General features: G+C 41.9%; 1 protein-coding gene across 1 annotated transcript in view; it reads right to left on the reverse strand.

Annotated features, from left to right (window-relative positions):
* The window catches only part of LOC109041943 (uncharacterized), a 261,452-nt gene extending 241,182 nt beyond the window's left edge, over positions 1–20,270 (reverse strand). The window contains exons 1-2 of the mRNA XM_019058459.2: positions 16,911–20,270; positions 9,224–9,277 (exon numbers count right to left, since the gene is read on the reverse strand). Of these exons, the coding sequence (XP_018914004.2) occupies positions 9,224–9,277; positions 16,911–19,511 (2,655 nt within the window). The 5' untranslated portion in view covers positions 19,512–20,270. The remainder of the gene's footprint in view (positions 1–9,223; positions 9,278–16,910) is intronic.
* Positions 20,271–21,095: the final 825 nt, after the last annotated feature.

The following is a 21,095-nucleotide window of genomic DNA, read 5'->3' on the forward strand; positions in this document are numbered from 1 at the left end:
ATACACAAAACACGCAACAAGAAGCGTGTGCCTTCACAAAATGACGTCAAATTATTTCGATTTCGGTTAAGGACAGTAATTGTAGGTACCGGAAGCCACCCAGGCTCAACCCTTAAAAACTCCCCCAAAAAATGGAAAGACGAGAGAGTGGCTGCTGTTTAACTAGATACTATTACACACGAAACGCCTCAATCGGGCTCCCCTACATCATCATCTTAATATGGCGTTTCCTTTACGAAAGAACGTAACATACATTTCAATATTGTAAAATTCTCCTAGTAAATTGCATTTTCTCAGGAAAATCACGAGCATTTTTAACCGAAAATTTCCCTGATTTTCGCCCTCATCTCGTGCAAAAATCAGACAGATTTTGAGAAAAAATTGCGAAGGGACGGTTTTGTCAAAAATGTAATTGTTTGAGTCAATTTTTCAACCTTGAAGTGAAGTTACGTTTCTTCGTTCTGCAAGCGATGAGTTTATACTCACGCTCACACAGGCGCATAATAATTGAAACTGTTAGTCCTGAATAATTTCAAACTGAACAAACCTACGATCATCTCAACAAACAAATTTCAACCCAAAAACAGTCCAATCCGCATGAAAACCAATATTGTCACGAAACTGCTCGAGTCCAGAGTAGGGTTACACAATCAAAACGGCGTCTTTACGAGTCTGTTTGTGCTCGCTGGTAACAATTTTAATAAGCAAGACTCGTTGAGGCTCCTTATCTTTATTATCAAAAAAATAATAAAAAATGTATGTGGGGCCTTCGAGGCGAGACGTAGCCGTAGCTCAGCGTTCAACGTCAAGGCTCAAGGTCGCCTCTAATTTCCTTCAGCACGAACTTCAACGTGCGGCTGCCAAGTCGAGCTCCTGCCGTTCCTTCTACAATGGCACCTGCTCATGATGGAAACCGCGAATTAAATACATTTTCCCGTTTTCAACAGGTTTCCGCAACGGGCAGCTTTGACGCCGAATTTGGGTCAAATGGATTAATGGACCGCATTTAGGAGAAAGGAACTAAGTCACATCACCTACACAGCCTTTAACTGGCAATTTAGTTTTTTTTCAAAAGAGAACGTTAGTGCAGATTCCTGGATTCAGGGTTGCCATAGAATTTAGAAAATGAAATTCCCTGACGTTTCCCGGATCCCTTTGTCACGTTCCGGTGTTTTCTGGCAATGGACTAATAGACAAGGCACGAATTTCAGCATTTTGATACACGTTTCATAACCAAAATTTCACGTAGAATACGATGCGCACAACGAAAATTACCGAAATCAACTCCTTACGAAGATATTTAATGATTCTTGATGCGTAAATTCAAACCACCCGCTCATGAAAACTCAATGCTCTACGTGACTCACATCGCGCGCTAAACGTTATCATGACAGCCTCTGCGAAAAAAAATCTGGCAACCTCAATCTTGACACTTTGGCTCAACTATACCAAGTTGTTTATAGTTTGAACAACACATGGTGGGAAATGAACATTGCTCGATTGAGAAGCTTGCTGAAACCGTTGTAGTGCGCGATTTGACTCACGTAGAGCTTTGAGTTTCTTGTGAGCGGGCAGTTCAAATTCCTCGTAACCAATGTGATATAAAAATGTTAATATCTTTGTTAGGAGTTGATTTCGGTAAGTTTCATTGCACGAAACGTGTTTTACGTGAAATTCTGGTCAAGAAACATGTATCAGAATGCTTAAATTCGTACCTTGTCTAGTGGTCCATTGAGATTATGCGCACAATCCACGGGGATGTCACAGTCACGGAATGCCGGGATATGTCAAATGAACTTTTTAGGTCAAATTATATGAACAAAATCCTCCGAAAATAGGAGAGGAAATATTCACAAATTTTCCTCAGTTCGTGCTTCAACGAAGGAAATTTGGCAACACCTAATGGCTCATACGGCGATCTTGCTTGGCACGGCAGAAACACCTATCAATCTTTCTACTCTATTCATTTTTTTGCGACTGTTTTAGTCAAAAATTTGTTGTAAACTCAATTTTTGTCATTTTATTTGTAAAGAGACCAGAAAAGTTGAATTTCGCACTGCAAATCTGACGCTGGTAAAAAACGCAATATTTAGACGATTGAGGACTTTTTTTTTTGGTAAGGCGTATAAGGCTTGCAATTCTGCTACGATTGTCCAATTTTTTAAAGCGTTAGCAGCGGATGAAATTCATTCACAGTCGACTTACTGCCTTACAATGGTGAGAAAAAACTCGGAGCAGATTCAGGGAAAAATTCGCAGCAGAACTTTCGAATAGTATTTTTCGTAGTAGCAAATTTTTCCCCTCATCATCATCAAAAAAAAAAAAAAAAAAAAACTTTCGAATAAGTTAAGAACAAGTAGAGAACTACGTTGCACATTCTTAGCGGCATTGGAAGTCTCATACGCCCTCCTATCGAAAATGTCTCAATTAATTAGTTTTATGGGAGGAAAGATGATTTCGCGGGCGTCATTTCAACCGGCTATCCGGCCGAAAAAATACAGTCCGAATTTTTCATCGGTCTCATGCTACACTTCATAACCCCCACGAAGTGAGCAGTCAGCCGCTGGGGTCTATATTACTATTTTTCACCCCCACCCCCCTTCCCACACTACTCCACCGCCCCCCGCCCATCCGGAGCCCCCCGAGATGGGACGTCGCGACACTGTGGAATCTCTAAATTCAACGGACGCGAATAGAAACGGGATCTAATTTATTTGCAGTTTCCGAGAGAAAATAATAGAAAGCGAAATGAAGAAGAAGAAGAAGAAATGAAGAAGAGACGGCGAGGATAAAATACTTCGTGCAGGGGTCGAGTCAAGATTAAGCCAAACGACACCCCAAAACAAAATATTTCAGAGATCTGTCTCGACAATATGGGAGAGGCGAGAGTTATTTTCCAGAAGTCACCACTTCATTAAGCAGCAACAATCATCTTGCTCGGTCTGATAAATGACACCCCGAGAAATTTTCCGAAAAGCGTCCTGCTCGTCAAATTATTTGTCAACGTTGTTCAAAATGTCTCTCATCATCGATCATCGATGAGAGAAATTTTAGATTTATGTACCTCCATAATGATATGTTCGCAATTAGTAGCTGATCACTGATACGCCTCAGTGCACGACAGTTGGAAATGGGGAAAACACTGTCAATACCACTGAGGCACGGTATTTAACGATGCGAAGAATGTGGAGATGAGAAATTCAAGATGGAGAGTTGAGTAAATTGAAAAAGAAAAGCCCCTGAATTTGAGAATGAGAGAGGGGAGGGTGAAGAGATACCACCCTCTCTTATTTATTATTAACCCTCTGTATTCAATAAAATGATGAGTTTAAAATTGGAGAAACGCCTGAGTATACTGCTTAAATTGATTGGGAATTTCTAGCTTCATACTATAGTAGGCAAATAGTGCAAGCTCCGAACTCAGATCAGGACCACAGACCACTTGAGAGATTGGAGTGGGAACTAAAATATTAATTGTTCTAACTAAACTTGGGACAAGAGTGATCAATATTGGACACTCTGTTTTTTTATAAAAAATAGTGAAGTGAGAGATATTAAATGGATGTGCTTGTTCTGTAGAAGACTAAATTATACTTTGTAGGTACATGGAAAAAAGCTCACGTAAAAAGTGTAGTTGACTTTTTTAATAATTTTAAGACAGCAATTTCATAAGAAACTTGCACATCAAGGCAGCAATATTTTAGAAGTAAAAATAGCATACCATCAGGCACAAACTTGCTCGACATGAGAGCTGAACAAAATGCATGACAATGAGCCTGGAATAAACATTATGCTTGGTTTTTTCATAAGTTTTTATATATTCCTTCCCTTTGTTGTATACAGGGATGTATTGGTGTGTACCCACTAACTGCAGAATAACTATTTTGTATCTCATATCAAGATCTACTAATACCTGCCCAGCAGTTATCAAGTAAGTATCTAGAGTAACTCTCATCTGTAAGTACTTGAATGCTAATGCACAGCAGTGGCATGGCATGCTTTGTGATATATCAATTGATCTGTCATTTAAACCTGTGAAAAAGGATCGAATAAACAGGATGTTCGGAACACCTTATTAATCAATTCTATGCCGTAGCTTCAAATGGGGAAAAATCGAAAATCGATCATTCAAGCCTTGCCACCGATGCACAAGAATGAAAAACAAAATAATGCGGTCACTTCGGTACTATCTAGGAATACTTAGTTGGTCTTTCTGCCTGAAAATTAAATATGGTAAAAGACTGGCAACATCATTAACCATGATGTTTATTTTTCTTGTTTCACCATCATAATGTTTGGTAGACTATTCTAGGACGGATAAGAGGCACCAAATACTAAGCTCATATAAAGCTGCGCTATGTAATATTTGGCAAATTACCGTGATCATGATGGTTTAAGCGTAGCACTCACAAACTTCAGTCTTTTGCCCATTCAAAAATTACAGAAATGATTGTAACCTATGAGATTAAGAAATGATGTTTAAGAGTAACTTTTGATTCATTTAGAGCGGTAGCTTGTTTTCATTACTGAGGACATTGACTGTCCACTATGTACTGCTCAAAAGTCATACAGAGAGCATGGGGCGATAAAGTGGCACAAGTAGAACACAAACCATTCAAGAACTTGAGTCTTCATGACCTAAGAACTAAACTGTTCCTACAGTTCAGCGCATGAACAGTCTCCTCATGTAGGTTAAATTCTATTGATGACAAGGACTAAGATCAGAACGGTTGACGCTTCTTCACTTTTTCTCAGTCGAAGGCCATCATGCGCAATCAAAATTTTGAAAGAGCAATGCAACATCTTCGCCGGTTTGCAATCCTCAATTGCTGCTGGTGGCAAGAAAGTTGTCAACTGCAAAAGATCCGTTAACAACTGCCATGTTTCGTGACTCAAGTTATAGGAGTTGTAACAGTTTGAATTGATAACAGTTTCTGATAGATTGCTCCTGGCCTCCCCTGCGGCAGCTGCTTTCGAATAGTAACCAGGAGATACCAAAAATTTAGCTCCTGTGTAAGAGCAACTGCAGATAATGATAAATGGGTGAGGGATAAATGAAAATCACTTACCAAAAGTCAATGTGTAGTAGTGATGCTTCAGAGGTAAACGCTCAAATACATCAAGCGTTGCTGCAGCGGTAGAGTTAGGTGTAAATCCAAGTTTTGAGACAAACAACACACTTGAAACTATTTAAATTGGTATATAAGCACTCTTAGTAATCCATGAGCACTCTAATAACATTTGCAGCATCCACAAAATTTTAAAACTGATTCATCTCACATCCTACACAGACAGATGACACAGATGTACATACACGGGCATGGAACGTCCGAAAATTGGGCATTGTCGACATTAAAACCGCACCGAAGTAAAACCGAATTACGAAAACAACGTTGGGGCACGATTAGAATAATACAGCACAAAAGATCGTGACTTTTAACTAAATAATTTCACTCAAGTGAGCGAGTAACAGCGTACACAAACACGCATCAACGCAACTTCACGAAAATGGATAGTGATAGTAAACAACAGGATGCCAACCGAACAGCCCGAAAATCCAGGCGTGGTTACTGCGCAGCGGTCGATTTCTAAAAGTCGAGAAATCTCATCGAATTGAATTGAATTCGCTTTTAGACATTAGAACTAGTAACTTAATCACGTTTTGAACTATCAAACTCGCGATTTCAGTTTGATGTTCCGAACGGCGAGTACTTCTGAAGAGGTTACGCGGCTTGTTGGACGCTATCAGGTTGCACCTCTGACTTTCACTATCGAAGGGTTCGAATTGTAAATAATCAGGCGGCAGCGGAGTTCGCGGGAGTGGACGGTGGGAGGGAACTACCGTGTTTTACCGACTGACTGTGGAAACGGCGTCGAGAATGTAAACAATAAGAGGGAGATGCGTCAGCTTTCTTGGCGCAGACAGGATTTACGAAAGGGGAGACAAGGCGAATGGCTGCCCAGCGTTTCCAATGGCGTCGCGACGCGCCACTGCACTGACGCCGCCGTTCGAATCGAAATACTGAAGCGAAACACCGATCGCTCCCCGCGCACACACTTCGTTGCAAATTGAGTGTTTTTCGAGTTCATGAATGAGGCGCGGTGCCGTGGCATGCATCGTGTAACGTCCTTCGACTGTTTCATTCAACACTCGTTCGTTTTCTCCGCTATTCGACGGAATCGACCATACCGTTGTTGCTCCCATTGTCCGCGTGTTCTACGCTCAACTTCCCGATTAAAATATTACAGCGTGGCGAGCACCTACTGGATCCTCGCGTTTACTTTCGAGCGAGAACAAACATTCGCGAGAGCTGAAAGTACTTATCCAGTCGCGTTTTCTGGATGCACGCTTCTCAGAGGAAATCCAGTGATGGAAATTGGTTTTACACTTTTATCCACTTATCAAAAAATAACAGAGCTTCGATAGAAAACAAGAGGAAGCGTACCTAAGTACCTAAGTGCTTGCTCATCTGGTCGGAATTTGATGCAACACGTGAATCGTTAGGTGGATATCCTCTCTCATAGCAGCACACAGTATGTTTTTTGCCTACCTCCAAAATTGAAGGCGAAATGAAAAAGTGAATGCCTATTCTCTTCGCCACGTGACAGCTCACTGCAGATTCAGGGTCTTCCAAAAGTTCAGCTAGTAATGGCTTTGCTGATTTACTTATGCCCAAGTCCATGACTGGACAATTTTCGGCAGCGTCATAACAGCTGACACTCGAACTTTTTTTTATTATTTTTTTTTTACTTAAAAGGCAAACTAAATAACGAGACATTCAGCGTATTTTATCTAAGAATATGCAACAACGGCAACCTTATCAAAAAATTAAGGAAGTGGTAAAACACCAAAGGAAATTAAAATGACGTGATCTTGGCGATTTTAACGTATTTTGATTCTACCAAATACAGACGAGAGAAATTTTTATCTAGGGATTTCGATTTTCAGTCTTTAAGTTTACGATCGGATTCATCAGTTCATTTCTAATTGACTGTCCAATGTGACGAAAATCCTGCAATAGGGATTACAGAAATTATGAGATTTCTTCGTAATTTTGCGTTGCCGTATGTAAAGTTGCGTCGCTCGCAATTGAAGGGGTTTTTACGCCGACAGTTCTCTGGTGCCGGTGGGCACAGTTCAATACGGCGAGGCCTTCTTATTCCTACAAACAATTTTCTTTTGGCGTGAGGTATTATATTTGGCCGTGGTAAGGCCGTCCATATTTTGCCAAATTTTCTTCGATAAAAGACGAATTTTCCGGAGAACTGAAAAAATTATTTTCTTTGAATTTTTCATAGAGTTCCATTTTTTCCAATGGATCTGAAAAGTTCAGAGACAATTATTCATGATTTATGGCAGAAATAAATATTTTGTTGAATTCAAAAGAATATACATTCTTCAGCATGGCACAGGAGAAGAAATTCGATTACGAAACAAACATTGGAGATGAGACGAAAACCCTGTATCTTGAGCACATGTTTTCATTTACTCCTATTATTTATTTTATTTTATATTTAATTTTTTGAGAAGGGGTGTAGGTGAATTTGACTATTCTCTACCGTGAAAGAAAAAAAAACCATTGAAATTTTCAAGAAATGTTCTTTGCAATTTTTAATTATCAATTGTAAATATAAAGAATTTACATCGCTGCCTTGCAAATCGGCATACATAGTTTACATCGACATTATCTTTCTCGCGTTCGATTCAGGTTACGTCTTTCAGGTAATTTAAATTTAATGGAGAATGGGTAAAAACTTTACGATAACAATTCAAATTTGTAAAATCAAAATCTATCTATGCTAGCAATAATATTGTTGGTTCCTAAAATAACATGGAAAAGTAACTCAGTCCATACGGTAAGAGGAAAACCTTGTTTTTTTATTCTTCATTAATTTTTATTTCTTTCCATTGTATTTTGAAAATCATTTTGAAGGAAGTCTTTTTAAGTCTGTTTGTATGCAGCATGCAGCAATCCTTGTTGTAGCACATTTGACACATCTTATCTCGATGTTCGCAACAGCTAGTTAATTTTTGTAAAACATTTTTTTCTTCCTCCTTGTACCATAATTCGTGAGATTCGGTATCAAACAACTTAAAACAATTATTCGCAGTGCAGAAAGCAATATTATAACTTACGCAAGTGAAAACTTAAAATACATAATACATTTGCGAGAAAATACTGGGCAAATGACATTGAATTTTTTCAGTGCGCCCTCAATTTGATCAAGTAGGCAAAAAACATTCCCATGAGCTCATACAGTTGCATGCAGTTCACTTCCTATGGTGTAATGAGTGATGAAACTGAAGAAATTACTAAAGTTTGCGCCTCGAAATTTTTAGTTGCCGACTTCAGAAATCTCCTTACGTCCTCCCTCTCCCTCTCCTTTTTTTTTTCATCTTGAAACAGAATCTCGGTGCAAAAAGGATCACATAATATTACGAATAGAACGATTCTGCTTGATTATCTGGTTTCTTTAATAAATCTGCGCTCTACCATAACTCTGTAATCATAAAACTATTCAGGGATATCGAATGAAAAAATTGAAAAGAGGAGAGAAGAAAAACGACTATTAATTGAAAATGAGGTGATTTCAAACTTGAGAAGCAACACACCACGGGTTTTTTTCTTACACAATTAAACGCTTATTGCATATAATACATTCTTTCGGGTGTGATTGATCGCTCCATTAGGAAATTACAGAGTTCTAGGCAGATACAATTTTACTCGTTATTTCCTTTTTTACGATAGGCACACATTAAAAAAAAAGGTTATAGAGGTAATGCGCTCAAACAAGACATTAACACACAAAAAATCCTGTGCTAAGTACTTAAATTTAACTCAAAGCTCAGATACAGGCAGCCTGAATTATGGGTTTAGTCTGCGTCCCTATAGTTATATTAAAATTTTATATCAAGCAGTGACTTACATTCAGACTGAAAAGTAGACTGCGACTTTCACACGGAGCTATTTTTAATGGATCTACGTATGTAGGACACGCCTGATTATTTTCTTTTCAGTCGTAAAGTTATGTCTTAACCTCAAGTTCATATTTAATTTAAGCCCTCGATAAGAATGAGGTCTATGTTTGGGGTGATTTTTTAAACACTGTCAGCGATTTATATGTAGATCGTAACAGGGCCTCCTGATATTTAGTTGATTTCATCGAATCAGCTCCTTAAATTTTAAACAGAAAGTTAAAAACTGATATCAAAATGACTTACTCTAGGTTTTGGCTGCTTCAAAATGGAGTTGGTAGACGATGGTAACTTTCCACCCTGAAAACCGAAAAAAAGGTAAAAATCATTCAGTTTTTATTCAATAAAAATTTTAGGATCCAAAGTCTCATACGCGTCTCCCAATGCAATTTTCGCGATTTTCTCCCCTAACATAGTCGTCAAGAGGTCGAGGTTTGAAAAAAATATTGAATAAGGTACCTCTAACAAAACTTGTGTTTGTGAACATTGAAAGATCTATTTTTCTATGATAATTATTGATTATTGTCTAGCCACCTCGATAAAAGAAGGTTCCAACTTGCATCAAAACTTTTTCGCACTTCAGTCATCCATTATTCGTTCTTTAAACTGCGGTCCATTTCACATAGCACATGGTTCCGTTCGACAGAAATACGTCGAAATGGTCTTTTTATGCTATGTGAAGGATCCTCTTGAGCCCTCTTTAATAACAATGTGAGCCATATGGGACCTCCTAAAAAAAAAGATGTTTAAGGAACGACTATGAATACGAAGTCGTCGGTGATCACAGAGACCATTCCGATGCATAGAGAAAAAAAAGGAGGTGTTTGCATCTTGAGGTTTGTTTACCCTGTGACGTAGGTCGGTACAATCTGGCCAGCGAAATCCGGAATTCGAAATATGAAATGACTTTTTTCCATAAATTACACCATCTCCAAGAAAATCGATGATAAACGTCGCTGTACCGACCTACGTCATCAAAAAAATTCCAAGATGCCCGAAATGCAAACACCTCCTTTTTTTCTCTATGATTCCGATGGTTAAGTGATCGAACCCCGGAAAATAAAGTGCCCACCATCGCTATGCCATTGGAGAGGGGCCTATTCTGCCGTGCTAAGGAGGAGCGCAGTATGAACTTCCAGACGTTGCCAAATTTCCTTCAATAAAATATGAATTTTCAGGGGAATTTGTGAATATTTTTCTTCAAATTTTTCAGAGAATCTCCTTCATAATCAGATCTAAAAGATCTGAAAATTTCAAAAGAAAATATTCTTATCTCATCTCAAAAATACAAATTAGCGGAGGAAATTTGGCAACTCTGGAATGTTCATACGGCGTTTTTTCTGAGGAGGGCAGTATTTGTCTCCGGCTGAAGACTACAATGTCGAGTTTTGCCCGTATCAAGTGTCTCATCGCGTCGCGTCGCGGCGTTGGCGTTGGCGGTGGCGATGGGCCGTCGATGTCTCGAGTGGCCCGAGATTGTGGAGCTGATGAAAAGCGGAAAAGCGGCAAGGAAAACTCTTCAAGAGCCCGGATGAACGAAAATGTTGACACTCGAGCTGCTCTGTGTACCCAGCGCTCGCAGCTGATCCCCTCTCCGTGCGATAGTGTGAGACGTCGCGCGCCCCGCCCGGCCCGCGACGGCAACGAAGCCAGTTGAGCTGCTCGGCCTCCTCCTCCGCTTAGAGAAACACTCTTTTGTTCTTTACCTTTCATTAGACATCCTGTGATGATGTTCATCCGGGATTTGCCGTCCGGCCAACTTTTCTCCCGCAAAATTTCTCGAGGGTCGCGACGGGCCGTGCCACCAATGCCGATTCTTAGACTCTGGGAAAGGTCAAGAGGGGTCGAGTATCATTTGGACGTATTTCTATCAAACGGAACTATGTGTATTCTGACGTGAACCCTGTTATGCACATATTCTTATGGGTCTCAGGGCTCATGTCTTAATACACATAGTTCCGTTTGATAGAAATACGTCCATTTGATGCACCAAATGGACGTATTTCTGCCAAACGGAACTAAGCGCCAATTTGAGTTCTTTTTGAGGAATTTAGAATGCCGGATAGCGCGTTCTGCCAAACGGAACTAAGCGCCATGGAAAAGCATTGCGAGTATAGGACGGAATGAGCCCGACGCCCGGTTCTGCCGCCAATCCAAGCCCCCCTCTACCTTCCTCCTCCGATGCCGCTTAGTTCCGTTTGATAGAGATACGTGCAAATGTTCTCTGGCCTACCTCAAAAATTGAAGGGGAGATAGCAAGGGACGTACACCCCGCGTTCCTTCCAATCTTTATGCCAATTGGTCAGTTGTGCTGGTCATAGAATCGTGTTTTGATGCTTGATTCTTGTAAATCAGCCGAAAAAAATAAGCTCTGTCTAAACAGCAACTTTCTAAGTTCAATTTTCAATTTTAACCGAGAAATCGCCCCTTGAAAAGTTGAGTTTTTGACGTCATCCACCGTGGTAGTGACACCTTTGGTTTCTTCCACCTTGCTTTCATCAGTCAGTGTGACGTAAATTTGAACTGGTTGTTCAACATGAAACTCGGATGAAAGCGAGGTGGAAGAAACCAAGGATGTCACTTTACTACCGCGGTGGCTGACGTCAAAAACGTGATTTTTCAAAGGGCGATATCTCGGTTATCATTGAACGTAGGGAGTTGCTGTTTGGACAGATCCTATTATTTTTGACTGATTTACAAGAATCAAGCATCAAAACATGATTTTGTAACCAGCGCAACTGACCCATTCTACTTTCTAAGAATTTGGAGTCAGAAAACCCAATTCTAAAAAGGTGATCAGCGGCCCATGGCGGCAAATTTATGGGGCGGCAAATGTTGTAATTTTTCAAATGTAGGTATCAAGAAAAAAATCTGATTCAGAAAAAAATCACAAATGAGGAAAGGCGAAAAATTCTCCCATATCCTGAGAGTTAAAGTATAGTAATTTCTAATTTGTTCGTCTTTCGGTGATACAAGAGACAGCGCCTTTCATTAGTCTAGTTGAGAGAGAAACCAAACACGCAATTTGGCCTGGAGCGGCACGGCGCAGAGAGCAATGATGGCGAGAACTTGAGTAGGAAAGGAGAAGCCCTATCGGCGCACCGGTCAGCATGAAACACATATTAGCGCCTACAAGACTGCATGAATACTTCACGCATTGCGTCAAACGTAGTGCGGTCAGCAGCGGTTGACGTGAAACTCATAGTGCCCACAAGACTCCATGAATACTTCACGCATTGCGTCAAAAACAGTGCGGTCACTTGGTCAGCAGCGGTCAGCGTGAAACGCATAGCGCCTACGAGACTGTAGGGATACTTCACGCATTGCGCCAAACACAATGCGGTTGACGCGGTGGCGGAAATTAATATCAGTAGACCACATTCATGTTTATTCTTATTCATAATTTTTCCGTTCTTTTCTTATAAATGAAAGACATCGTCCACACAGAGATAGGTCTACGGAACTTAATTTTCGAGCAAAGTTCCGTAAACTTTTGCTAGTGTTGACAGGGCTTTCACAAAAAATGTGCCAAACGCGAGTAAACGCGTCTTATGTACTCCTCCTCCTCCGACACGTTCACCTGGTGGTTTCTATGGATGTTTCAAAACGAATGAGACGAGGCGGCAAAATACAGGCGGCCCATGGGCGGCAAGAAGGTAAATCCGGCCCTGTTTGCGGGGGAAAAGTTAGCTGGATCGCAAATCGTGGATAAACATCATCACAGCATGTCCAATGAAATGTAAAGAACAAAATAAGGTTCCCCTTTTCAGTGAAAAGCGAACACGGAGAATAACCACAGTTAGCAAAGTTGTGAGTTCAGAAGGCGCTTTGCCTTTGCGGCTCTTAGGAATGAACCCTCGGTCGTGCGAACCGACCTTTTCGGTTAAGAGAACCAGACCGCGGTTCCGCCGAAGGTTCAGTTCAGGGAACGGACTAACTTCGGTCGATATGGAACATGTATTCGTGTACTCCCCACGAACCAAAGTTTTTCGGTTTGTTGAATTGAATTCTTCGTTCCTAGAATTGAGCCCCCGCCTCGGTGCATCAAATTAATGATCGGTCCCTGTCAACCGAATTTGTTCATCCCCTCGATGGACACAGTTTTAACCTTGATATATTTTTATAATCTAGTTGATATTGTTGATTGTGGTGAAAATGAGAGGCCATCGTGTCTCTCGCTTGTATGTAAGAGTAACTTATTATATCCCAGATCCCTCTTTTAATCGGTAGTTTTATACTTCACAGCTTTTATAAAACGGTATGGTTGCTCTCTGCTCACATGAGCACAGCCTTGCAACGTTGCAGTTTTCCTGCCATTCTTTTTTATGTAAATGGAAAACTACTTAACGGCAATGGAGAATTTGCACGCAAATTTTTTATTGCTTCATCTGAGACTGCCTAAAGAGCTGATTTCGCAGTATTTTTTTCAATTTTGCTCTGGTATGGGAAATAGTATCAAAATAGATTTAAAAGTGAAAAAATACACCGCCTAGTGACGTCATCTGGCGGCACTACCAATTTAAACACATGTATTTTAGTAGATCAGATAATTTTGTCATATCTCCTCCTAATCGCTCAATTTGTGAGCCAAAGGTTTCCTCGTGTTCGGTTTACTCAGTAGGTTCCACTAAAACGCGAAATTCATCAATTTTTAAACACTTGCAAATTCTCCATTCTTGAAAACTTCTGCGTTTTTTTTCTCTGTGCGAAGAAAACTCTGTGAAAATTTCAAGAAATGATATTGATTTTTTCTCATTGAATCAAATAAAATGGAAGCGGAGATTTTTAAACACTGCAAACGAGATACGTGGTCTGATAGCTTCACCGTCGATAGGGTTGAAGTGATTGTAATGTAAAAAAATCCAGTCTTCATCGGTCGATTGCAAAGTTTCTGCAAGGTGCTGGAAAGTATTTGTAACTTATTACTTTATCATGAGTAGCGGTAGCCATCCTTCAGACAAAGTCTGTTCAAAACCACAATGAAAGCTATCCCTGAAATATTCCATTACCCCTCTCTATTTCAATCCTCATGAAATGCCGCGGGAAACGTGATGACGTCATAGGTTTTGTTTTACTCTCTCCCAAACTTACAAAAAGCTCTCCACGTTGGAACCGTTTTGGCCTACTTTTACATTATAAAAGAGTCCACGTCTGTAATTATTCATGTCCTCAAAGCAGGAATGGAGCTACATTTACGAGCACAGTTGTCTTGCTTGTGGACTAAAATTCCGCTTTTTGCTTAAAAGTACGGGGTGGAAATCATAAATATGTATTCGACCGTGCTCTTGTACGAAGAATGTGCCTAATTACTGTGGGCGGCTCCCCTGAAAATTGTTAAAAGGTGGTCCTTTACGTCTTTACCATTCAATGCTCATTGTGAAAATAAGGGTGGATTTTAAACAAACCCAGCAGAATGCCAAGTTTTTAGCACAATTTCCCTGAGTTTTGTTCGGCACAATTGTAAACCCTGGGACCACCGAGAAAATCGATTACTGAAGCATTCCAAGTCCGTACCGAGTCATGGCAGCACTGTAAATGAAGGGCTCCGAAATTTTCTCAGGTGAGCTAGCATCCCGACCGACGTTTTTCTCCAAACACAAGCACAACGTGTTGTGCCATGGAATCACTTAATTCGATATGCAATACATGCTTATTTCCTATTTTCCTTTAATAATTGATGAAGATCATCGTTTGTGCAAAATGTTGTGTGAATTTCATTCACCCTTTTGAGAGGGTTCTTTGAAAATTGTGCGTAAAACTTTGTGTAAAACGACCCAAATTTTATCCTGTAGAGTGCCAGAGAATGTCATATGTTCTTTGAAATCTTTACATGTAATGTTTCCACCTCATTTGGCAGAGATAGCTTCCCTGAAAAATTTTCCTATATGCACGTAGACCCTTCATCTGGTGGATAGTCACCAGTCACGTGGTTTTTTCTCAAACTACTGCGTAGCAAACTACGCTAGCAGAAAGTTTGAGAAAAAATAGTACAGTAGAGTATCAAATATGAACATCCTTAAAAACCCCAGCATTCGATTTTGTCACATATTTTTTGGATGCTTAGTGTTCGTCACAAAATTAAGTTTTGATGCGCAACTTACACACAAAATGAAACCTGCCAAAAAGTCAGGTTCTTTCGCGAAGTCACCAAGTAGCATTTTGTAACGAAATTACGGAAACTAAGTTGTGATTTTTTAAAATTAATTTCGATTTTTTCAAAATGAAATTATGTAATATATATGTTGACATCATTTCGCCAATGAATGCCGATATTATACGATCAGACCATCGGACAAAGAACAGTTAGTTTGTAAAGCGAATAAAAGTTGCAAATGTACTTCAATTTTACTGGCATTGTCAACACGAGAAACCCCTTCAATCAACAGATAGGCAACATACACAACATTCCGATGCAGTAGCAATGATTCCGCACTGTAATTGTTATGGATTTCCATCTGTTTTACTGTCTCTCATTCTCTCTCATCTATATTGTTCACCCAATATTTGAGTTCGTTGCGGCTAAAAGTTGCTGAAAACCGTCGCTACTAAGTCACGGATCGGGTAGTGAACTTTGAAATATTCCCCTCCAAGCTTTCTCTAAATGACAAATTGTGTGCGTTTTAATTTATTTTTGTGCTGATAAAGGGTAAAATAGGGCATTTTAATTCAATGATTTTGAGACTTGCACATAGCTGATTGGAACTTCAAGACTTCATCTTAAAACTACATTCCTGAGATGGAAATTTCATTCTGTTATATCTTCCGCGGAAAACCAATTGGTTTTGCCCGTAATTGGCTCTCTTTGAATTTGGATCGGGCCCTTTTTTGGAGGGTACATGAGGGCCCGATTAGGGTTCATAATAAATCCGATTGAAACGGATCTCAGCTCATTTGACCAAGGTTTGATTTCGTCGGACATATCGTCGGCTTTCGGCCAAAGTATCACAAGCGCCATGCAACGTTTCAAAATTTCCGCCACCATTTTATTTTTTTACAGAGGAATTGTTAGTTGAATCTGTTTGAAAATTTCACTGATTATTGGCAGCACAAACGAAATTCAGTGAAATTTTCGGACAGTTTCGTTGAACGATTTCTCTGTAAAGAAATAAATGGCGTCGGAAACTTTTAAACGTCGCATGGCGCTTGTGATACTTTGGCCGGAAGGTGACTATATACAGGCGCTTTTATGACATTAGAAATTTCGTAGAAAATCTCTTAACGCAACACTGGAAAAAAACACATTGGATCTAGAGTCCAGACTCTTGAAAACATTGACAAGAAAAAGGACTCTTGATTCAATCAGATTTAAGCTTAAATCAAAAGGAAATCCGCTCAAATTTGGAGGCTTGGTTTAAGCTTAAATCTGACTGAATCAAGAGTATTTTTTCTTGTCGATGTTTTTAAGAGTCTGGACTCTAGATCCAATGTGTTTTTTTTTCCAGTGTATATTTAGATACTCTATTTTGAGTTTTTGCTGTGTAAAGGCTATATTCCTGTGATCGATCACATATCGTCGCTCCTCTGACGTAAGAGCGTATCTCTATTGTCGCACATGAGCCCTGGGAAGCGTAAAGTTACACGGAAAAGCTGGCTCACGTAGAAATTGAAATACGCCCTTACGACAGAGGAGCGACGATATTATAAATGGACTGAGTTCAGCAGAAAGGAACCAACCCACATTTTGGAAAAAATTGAGTTATGAGTGGTTTTGAACTCAACCACTGCTCTACTATCTATCGCCAAAAATTCAAAGTTTTTGTTGGAGCAAATTTTGCAGAAATTGAACTTGAAGTTTATCTTTTACATTGAGTCTTATGCAGGAGCCAAACTTTAAACCTCTTTTTCTCGGTTCGATCCTGATGTGGCTTGGTTCCTTTCTGTTTAACTCCGTCCAAATAGTATATCAAATATTTGACTCATACTTCAATCTTACCTGCGTCAGAGTCCCAACGGAGTGATACGGCGGCGGCGGAGGAGGTGGCAGATTCAGAATCCCGTTGGGGTCACCGTGGTTGTTGGACAGGTCATCGAACTGCGTCATTTTCCGCGAGGACCTCTTCATGATCCCCTCGGGCTCGGACCCGACGACGCACTTACTCGTATACGACCCCATCTTCTCCAGATCCGTTTCGTCCAGCGCGAACTTGACCCGCTGCTGGGACTTGCCGAAGGAGGACCTGTTGGAGCGACTGAGATCGACGAGGGCCGGAGGCGGGTGGGGGTGGGGGGCGGTAGACGGGGGCGGGGGCACGCCTCCGTGACGGCTCAGAGACGAAGGGAGCTCCTCCACCGAGTAGGTGCGCTTCCCGACCGGGACGCACAGCGAGGCGAGGTGATGGCCGCAGTTGCACGTGGACCGCGGCCTCGGGCCGTTTTCCGACTTGGAGCCGTGGCTGGAGGATCGTCGGTGGTGCTCGGGCGGAGGCGGAGGAGGCGGCGTGTCCAGGGAGTAGTACCCGGAGGGCACTACCGTCGACTTGGGGAAGTACTTGCAGTCGGGGTGCCCGGTCCCGTTCCGCAGGGAGATCTTGGAGAGGGTGTGGAACCCCCGGTTGTCGGAGCCGAAGTGCCCGGCGTGTTTGTCCGGGTAGCACCGCGAGAGAGTCCGGCTGTCGACGCTGGAGCAGCGCTTGGACAGGCGTTTCCGGCGGTTGTCGAAGACGTCCGAGCCGTAGGACGACTCCACGTCCGTCGACGCCGAGGACGGCACGTGCGACGACCACCCGCTGGAGATCCGCCCGAACTTCGAGTCGGAGAGGTTGCCGAGGGATTGACGCCGGAACTCGAAGTTAGCCTTGGCGAAGGCTGTGTTGCTCGAGGGGATGATGCGGGGACATGGTTTGGCGACGACCCCGAGGGCTTCCGCCGCGCTGATCTTCTTGTCCCTGGCGGTTTTGTCGTTGACGAAGAACGCGGGGGAGGACGATCTGGATGCTGTGCGTGATCCGGGCCTGCTGCAGGGGAGGCTCTCGCAACCGACCAGACGCTGGTTCTGCCGTTGGTTAGGCGGGAGCGACAGCTGGTTCGAGCTTTGGGATTGCGTCACTCCGTAGGGTTTGTCATTGAAGTCCGGTTGGTCGTCGTCCTCCTTTTTGTGCTTGGATTTCTTCTTCTCCACGTCCAACTTCTCCTCGATGGTCTTGGTTTCGACGGACTCGATGGCCAACGCCAAGTCCTTCACCGATTTCCGCACCGGTGACTCGATTGTCCGGACCCAGATATCCGCGGTGGCGCTCTTATCCGCGTCATCGTCGCTGTCTATTTCTTCGTCCTGCGAGTCTTTTTCTGTCAGTCTTGTAGCTTTCTCTCCGTTTTTCACAACCTTATCGACTTTGTTCAAGATTCTGTTCACCTCGGAAAAATCGTTCTTCAAATCCCTGTCGGTTTTGATGATGGCCTCGTTACTCTTCTCGAAGCTATTCGTCCTGTGTAGGTTTAAGTTATTCCTTGTTGCGTTTTGGCTTATCGAATTATTATCACTTCTCAACTGAGCTTCGTTTTTGTTATTCAAAGGCAAAGTGTCATAATTCGATGTTTTCGGAATGAAATTATTAGTAATAACGTTAGTGTTATTATTTGTTATATTCTTATTAATTGAGCAAGACTGTTTGATTTGTTGAGCATTTTGTCGGATAATAGAATCCAACGTCCCGTAATCCTTTTTAACCTCGCTTAAAGGCTCCTTCCTTTTGAGGTCTGAGTCTTTGGTTATCACATCTTTCTTACTGTCCACAGGTGACTTCTTATCACTTTCCTCGTTCACAACCACTCGATCTTTGGCAACGACGTCGAAAACCGTCCTCTGTAGGGCCTTCGGGGGTGTTTTATCATTCAGGATTTTATACTCGACTTTCTCGGCTTCATTTTCATCCACGCCGCCTGAAAGTTGATTTTCGAAAACGACATTTTTGCTTTTCTCTTTTTTGTCACTCTCGTGCCCATCGTTGATGTTATTCGATATAATTTCTTTTTCAGTCACCTCGCAAAAGTCTAAAATGGTTTTAGCAACCGGGGGATCGACATGTTTCAAAGTCTTGATCTTGCTATTGATCGACGACTCCAGGAGAGATGGCCCATTTTGATCTTTCGAATTTGAATCGGCGCTGGACTTCTCGGGTTCTGAGGTTTCTGACTTGGTTTGATTAGGAGCGGGGGTCACGGTGGACAGCCGAGTACACTCACTCCGCTTTGGGGGGACCGGGGGTCTGGGTTTAGGGGCGATGGGCTGAACTTGCGGTGTAAATGTTTTTAAGCTGGGAGGAAAGTTGGCTGACCCCTGTTCTTTAGATTTATTTTCGACGGTTTGACGTGCGGGTACCTGGGGCGGCTTGACATCATTGGCAGGGTTTATTGGATTTGGCAAATACGTGAAAGGCCTGCCAAATGAGCTGGACACAGAGCGACAATTATTGGGCTTTGCCTGCTGGTCAGTGTTGTTGTCACCTGCTACATGCTGCCCCGGGGAGTTCACCGAGCCTCCGTAACCACTCACCCCTAACCTAACACAATCACCGCCCGTCGAATCATTTTGCATGACTCAAATCAATAACTTTAGATTTCACTTACGTCTGGCACAGATTCCGATCATTTCCAGTTATCCAATCGCAGTCCACACTAAGGCAATTGATACCTTTTTAAGACACTGTAACCTCTAACACTCCAAAAAGTTCGTAATGTTGGCACTAAAAAGAGGCAAAAAAACAAAAATCAAAAAGAATTCGCCCGTCAGAACTTTTTTCGACACAAAATGACACTCTTACATCGTACGTGAAATAGTGAGAGTGGAGAGATCCAGAAATATTCCGCGCAGCGAACAAGACAGAGAGGTTATCCGAGCATCAAAACAGGGTTACACCGAGGGTTTATCACTGCCAAAATTCAAACGTAGCACATACGGTGGGTGTAAAAACACTGTGTAAAGAGGGGTAGAGTCACCTCGGGGTAACATCAAGTGGAATCTCGTCGAGAGAGATCGAAGCAGCGATAAAAAAACGCACCACCGAATAAAGGTCAAAGCAACGTGTCCACAAGGACTCCAAACCAGACGAGATTTGACTCGGCGCGTACCAGGAGCGATACGAGAAAATCACGACCGTTTCAACGTCCTCGCGAAATGCCAGATACACACTTGAACTTTCAAAAGTCTACCCGAAAACAGAGCGGAAATCGAACGAAGAGAGAAGGTTAAAAGAATCGTATAAAAATGTATGGCGAGGCGACGTTGGGAGAAAAAACATGCTGCCGGGATGCTCTACGCGTTAGCCGATCGAAGATTTCGTGAGTGGCGCTGCTCTCAGTGCGTCGGTCCAAACAACCCCCTTTGCATTGCAACCCCCTCCCTCGCGAGCTTTCCCGCCCGCTCATGCTCTGTCGCGGACGAAGAGGGGTGGCCCTCCCCTTTCCCGTCCACAACTTAACCCTGCAGCTCACACCCCAGTCGCGAGAGCGCCTCACTCACACAGCCGCGGCCCACCGCTCACACACCCTCTACACTTTTGCGTGGAACATAAATAAATAATTACGTCTTGCACTAACAATGTGTCTCTGCCGTGGTTTATTTAGCGAAGCTTTCTTTTTGGTCATTAATTTTTGCCCACGTTTTTGCCAACATTCGTCGTTTCGACGGTTTGTTATCCTAAACTATGCCGTGCCTGGAGCTCTCGTTGGCTTCCTCATTTCACTAATTTTCGCCTTCAATCCGCCGGAACGCCACCCTTTTAACCTCTTCGCCTCGCCAGGCTCCATGACCTCAGTTTCGTTTTCGTTCCACCTTGACTAGTTGCTGAGTGCGAGGGGTTACTCACATTGACTGCAGAATATGTGTTCAATATGTATTGCACCCTCTCGGTTTTGCTTTACTCAATAAGAAGTTCCACACAATCCACAGCCTTATACTAACGACCAGTATCATTGTCATTGTTATTAAAAAAGAAATGTTCTTCCAATATTATTTCACCAGTATTTTATTATCATTATTTTATCTATCATATCTTTCTAGCTCTTTTATTTATCGATATCCTTCCTAATTTTACTCCATCTTTATGAATTTCAACTACGTTTCGATATCATTAAAAAATTACTCATTTTTCATTTCCTACCTTTCTCGTTGCTTTCATGC

The sequence above is a fragment of the Bemisia tabaci genome, chromosome 3 (genome assembly GCF_918797505.1).
Source record: "Bemisia tabaci chromosome 3, PGI_BMITA_v3".
Lineage (NCBI taxonomy): Eukaryota > Metazoa > Arthropoda > Insecta > Hemiptera > Aleyrodidae > Bemisia > Bemisia tabaci.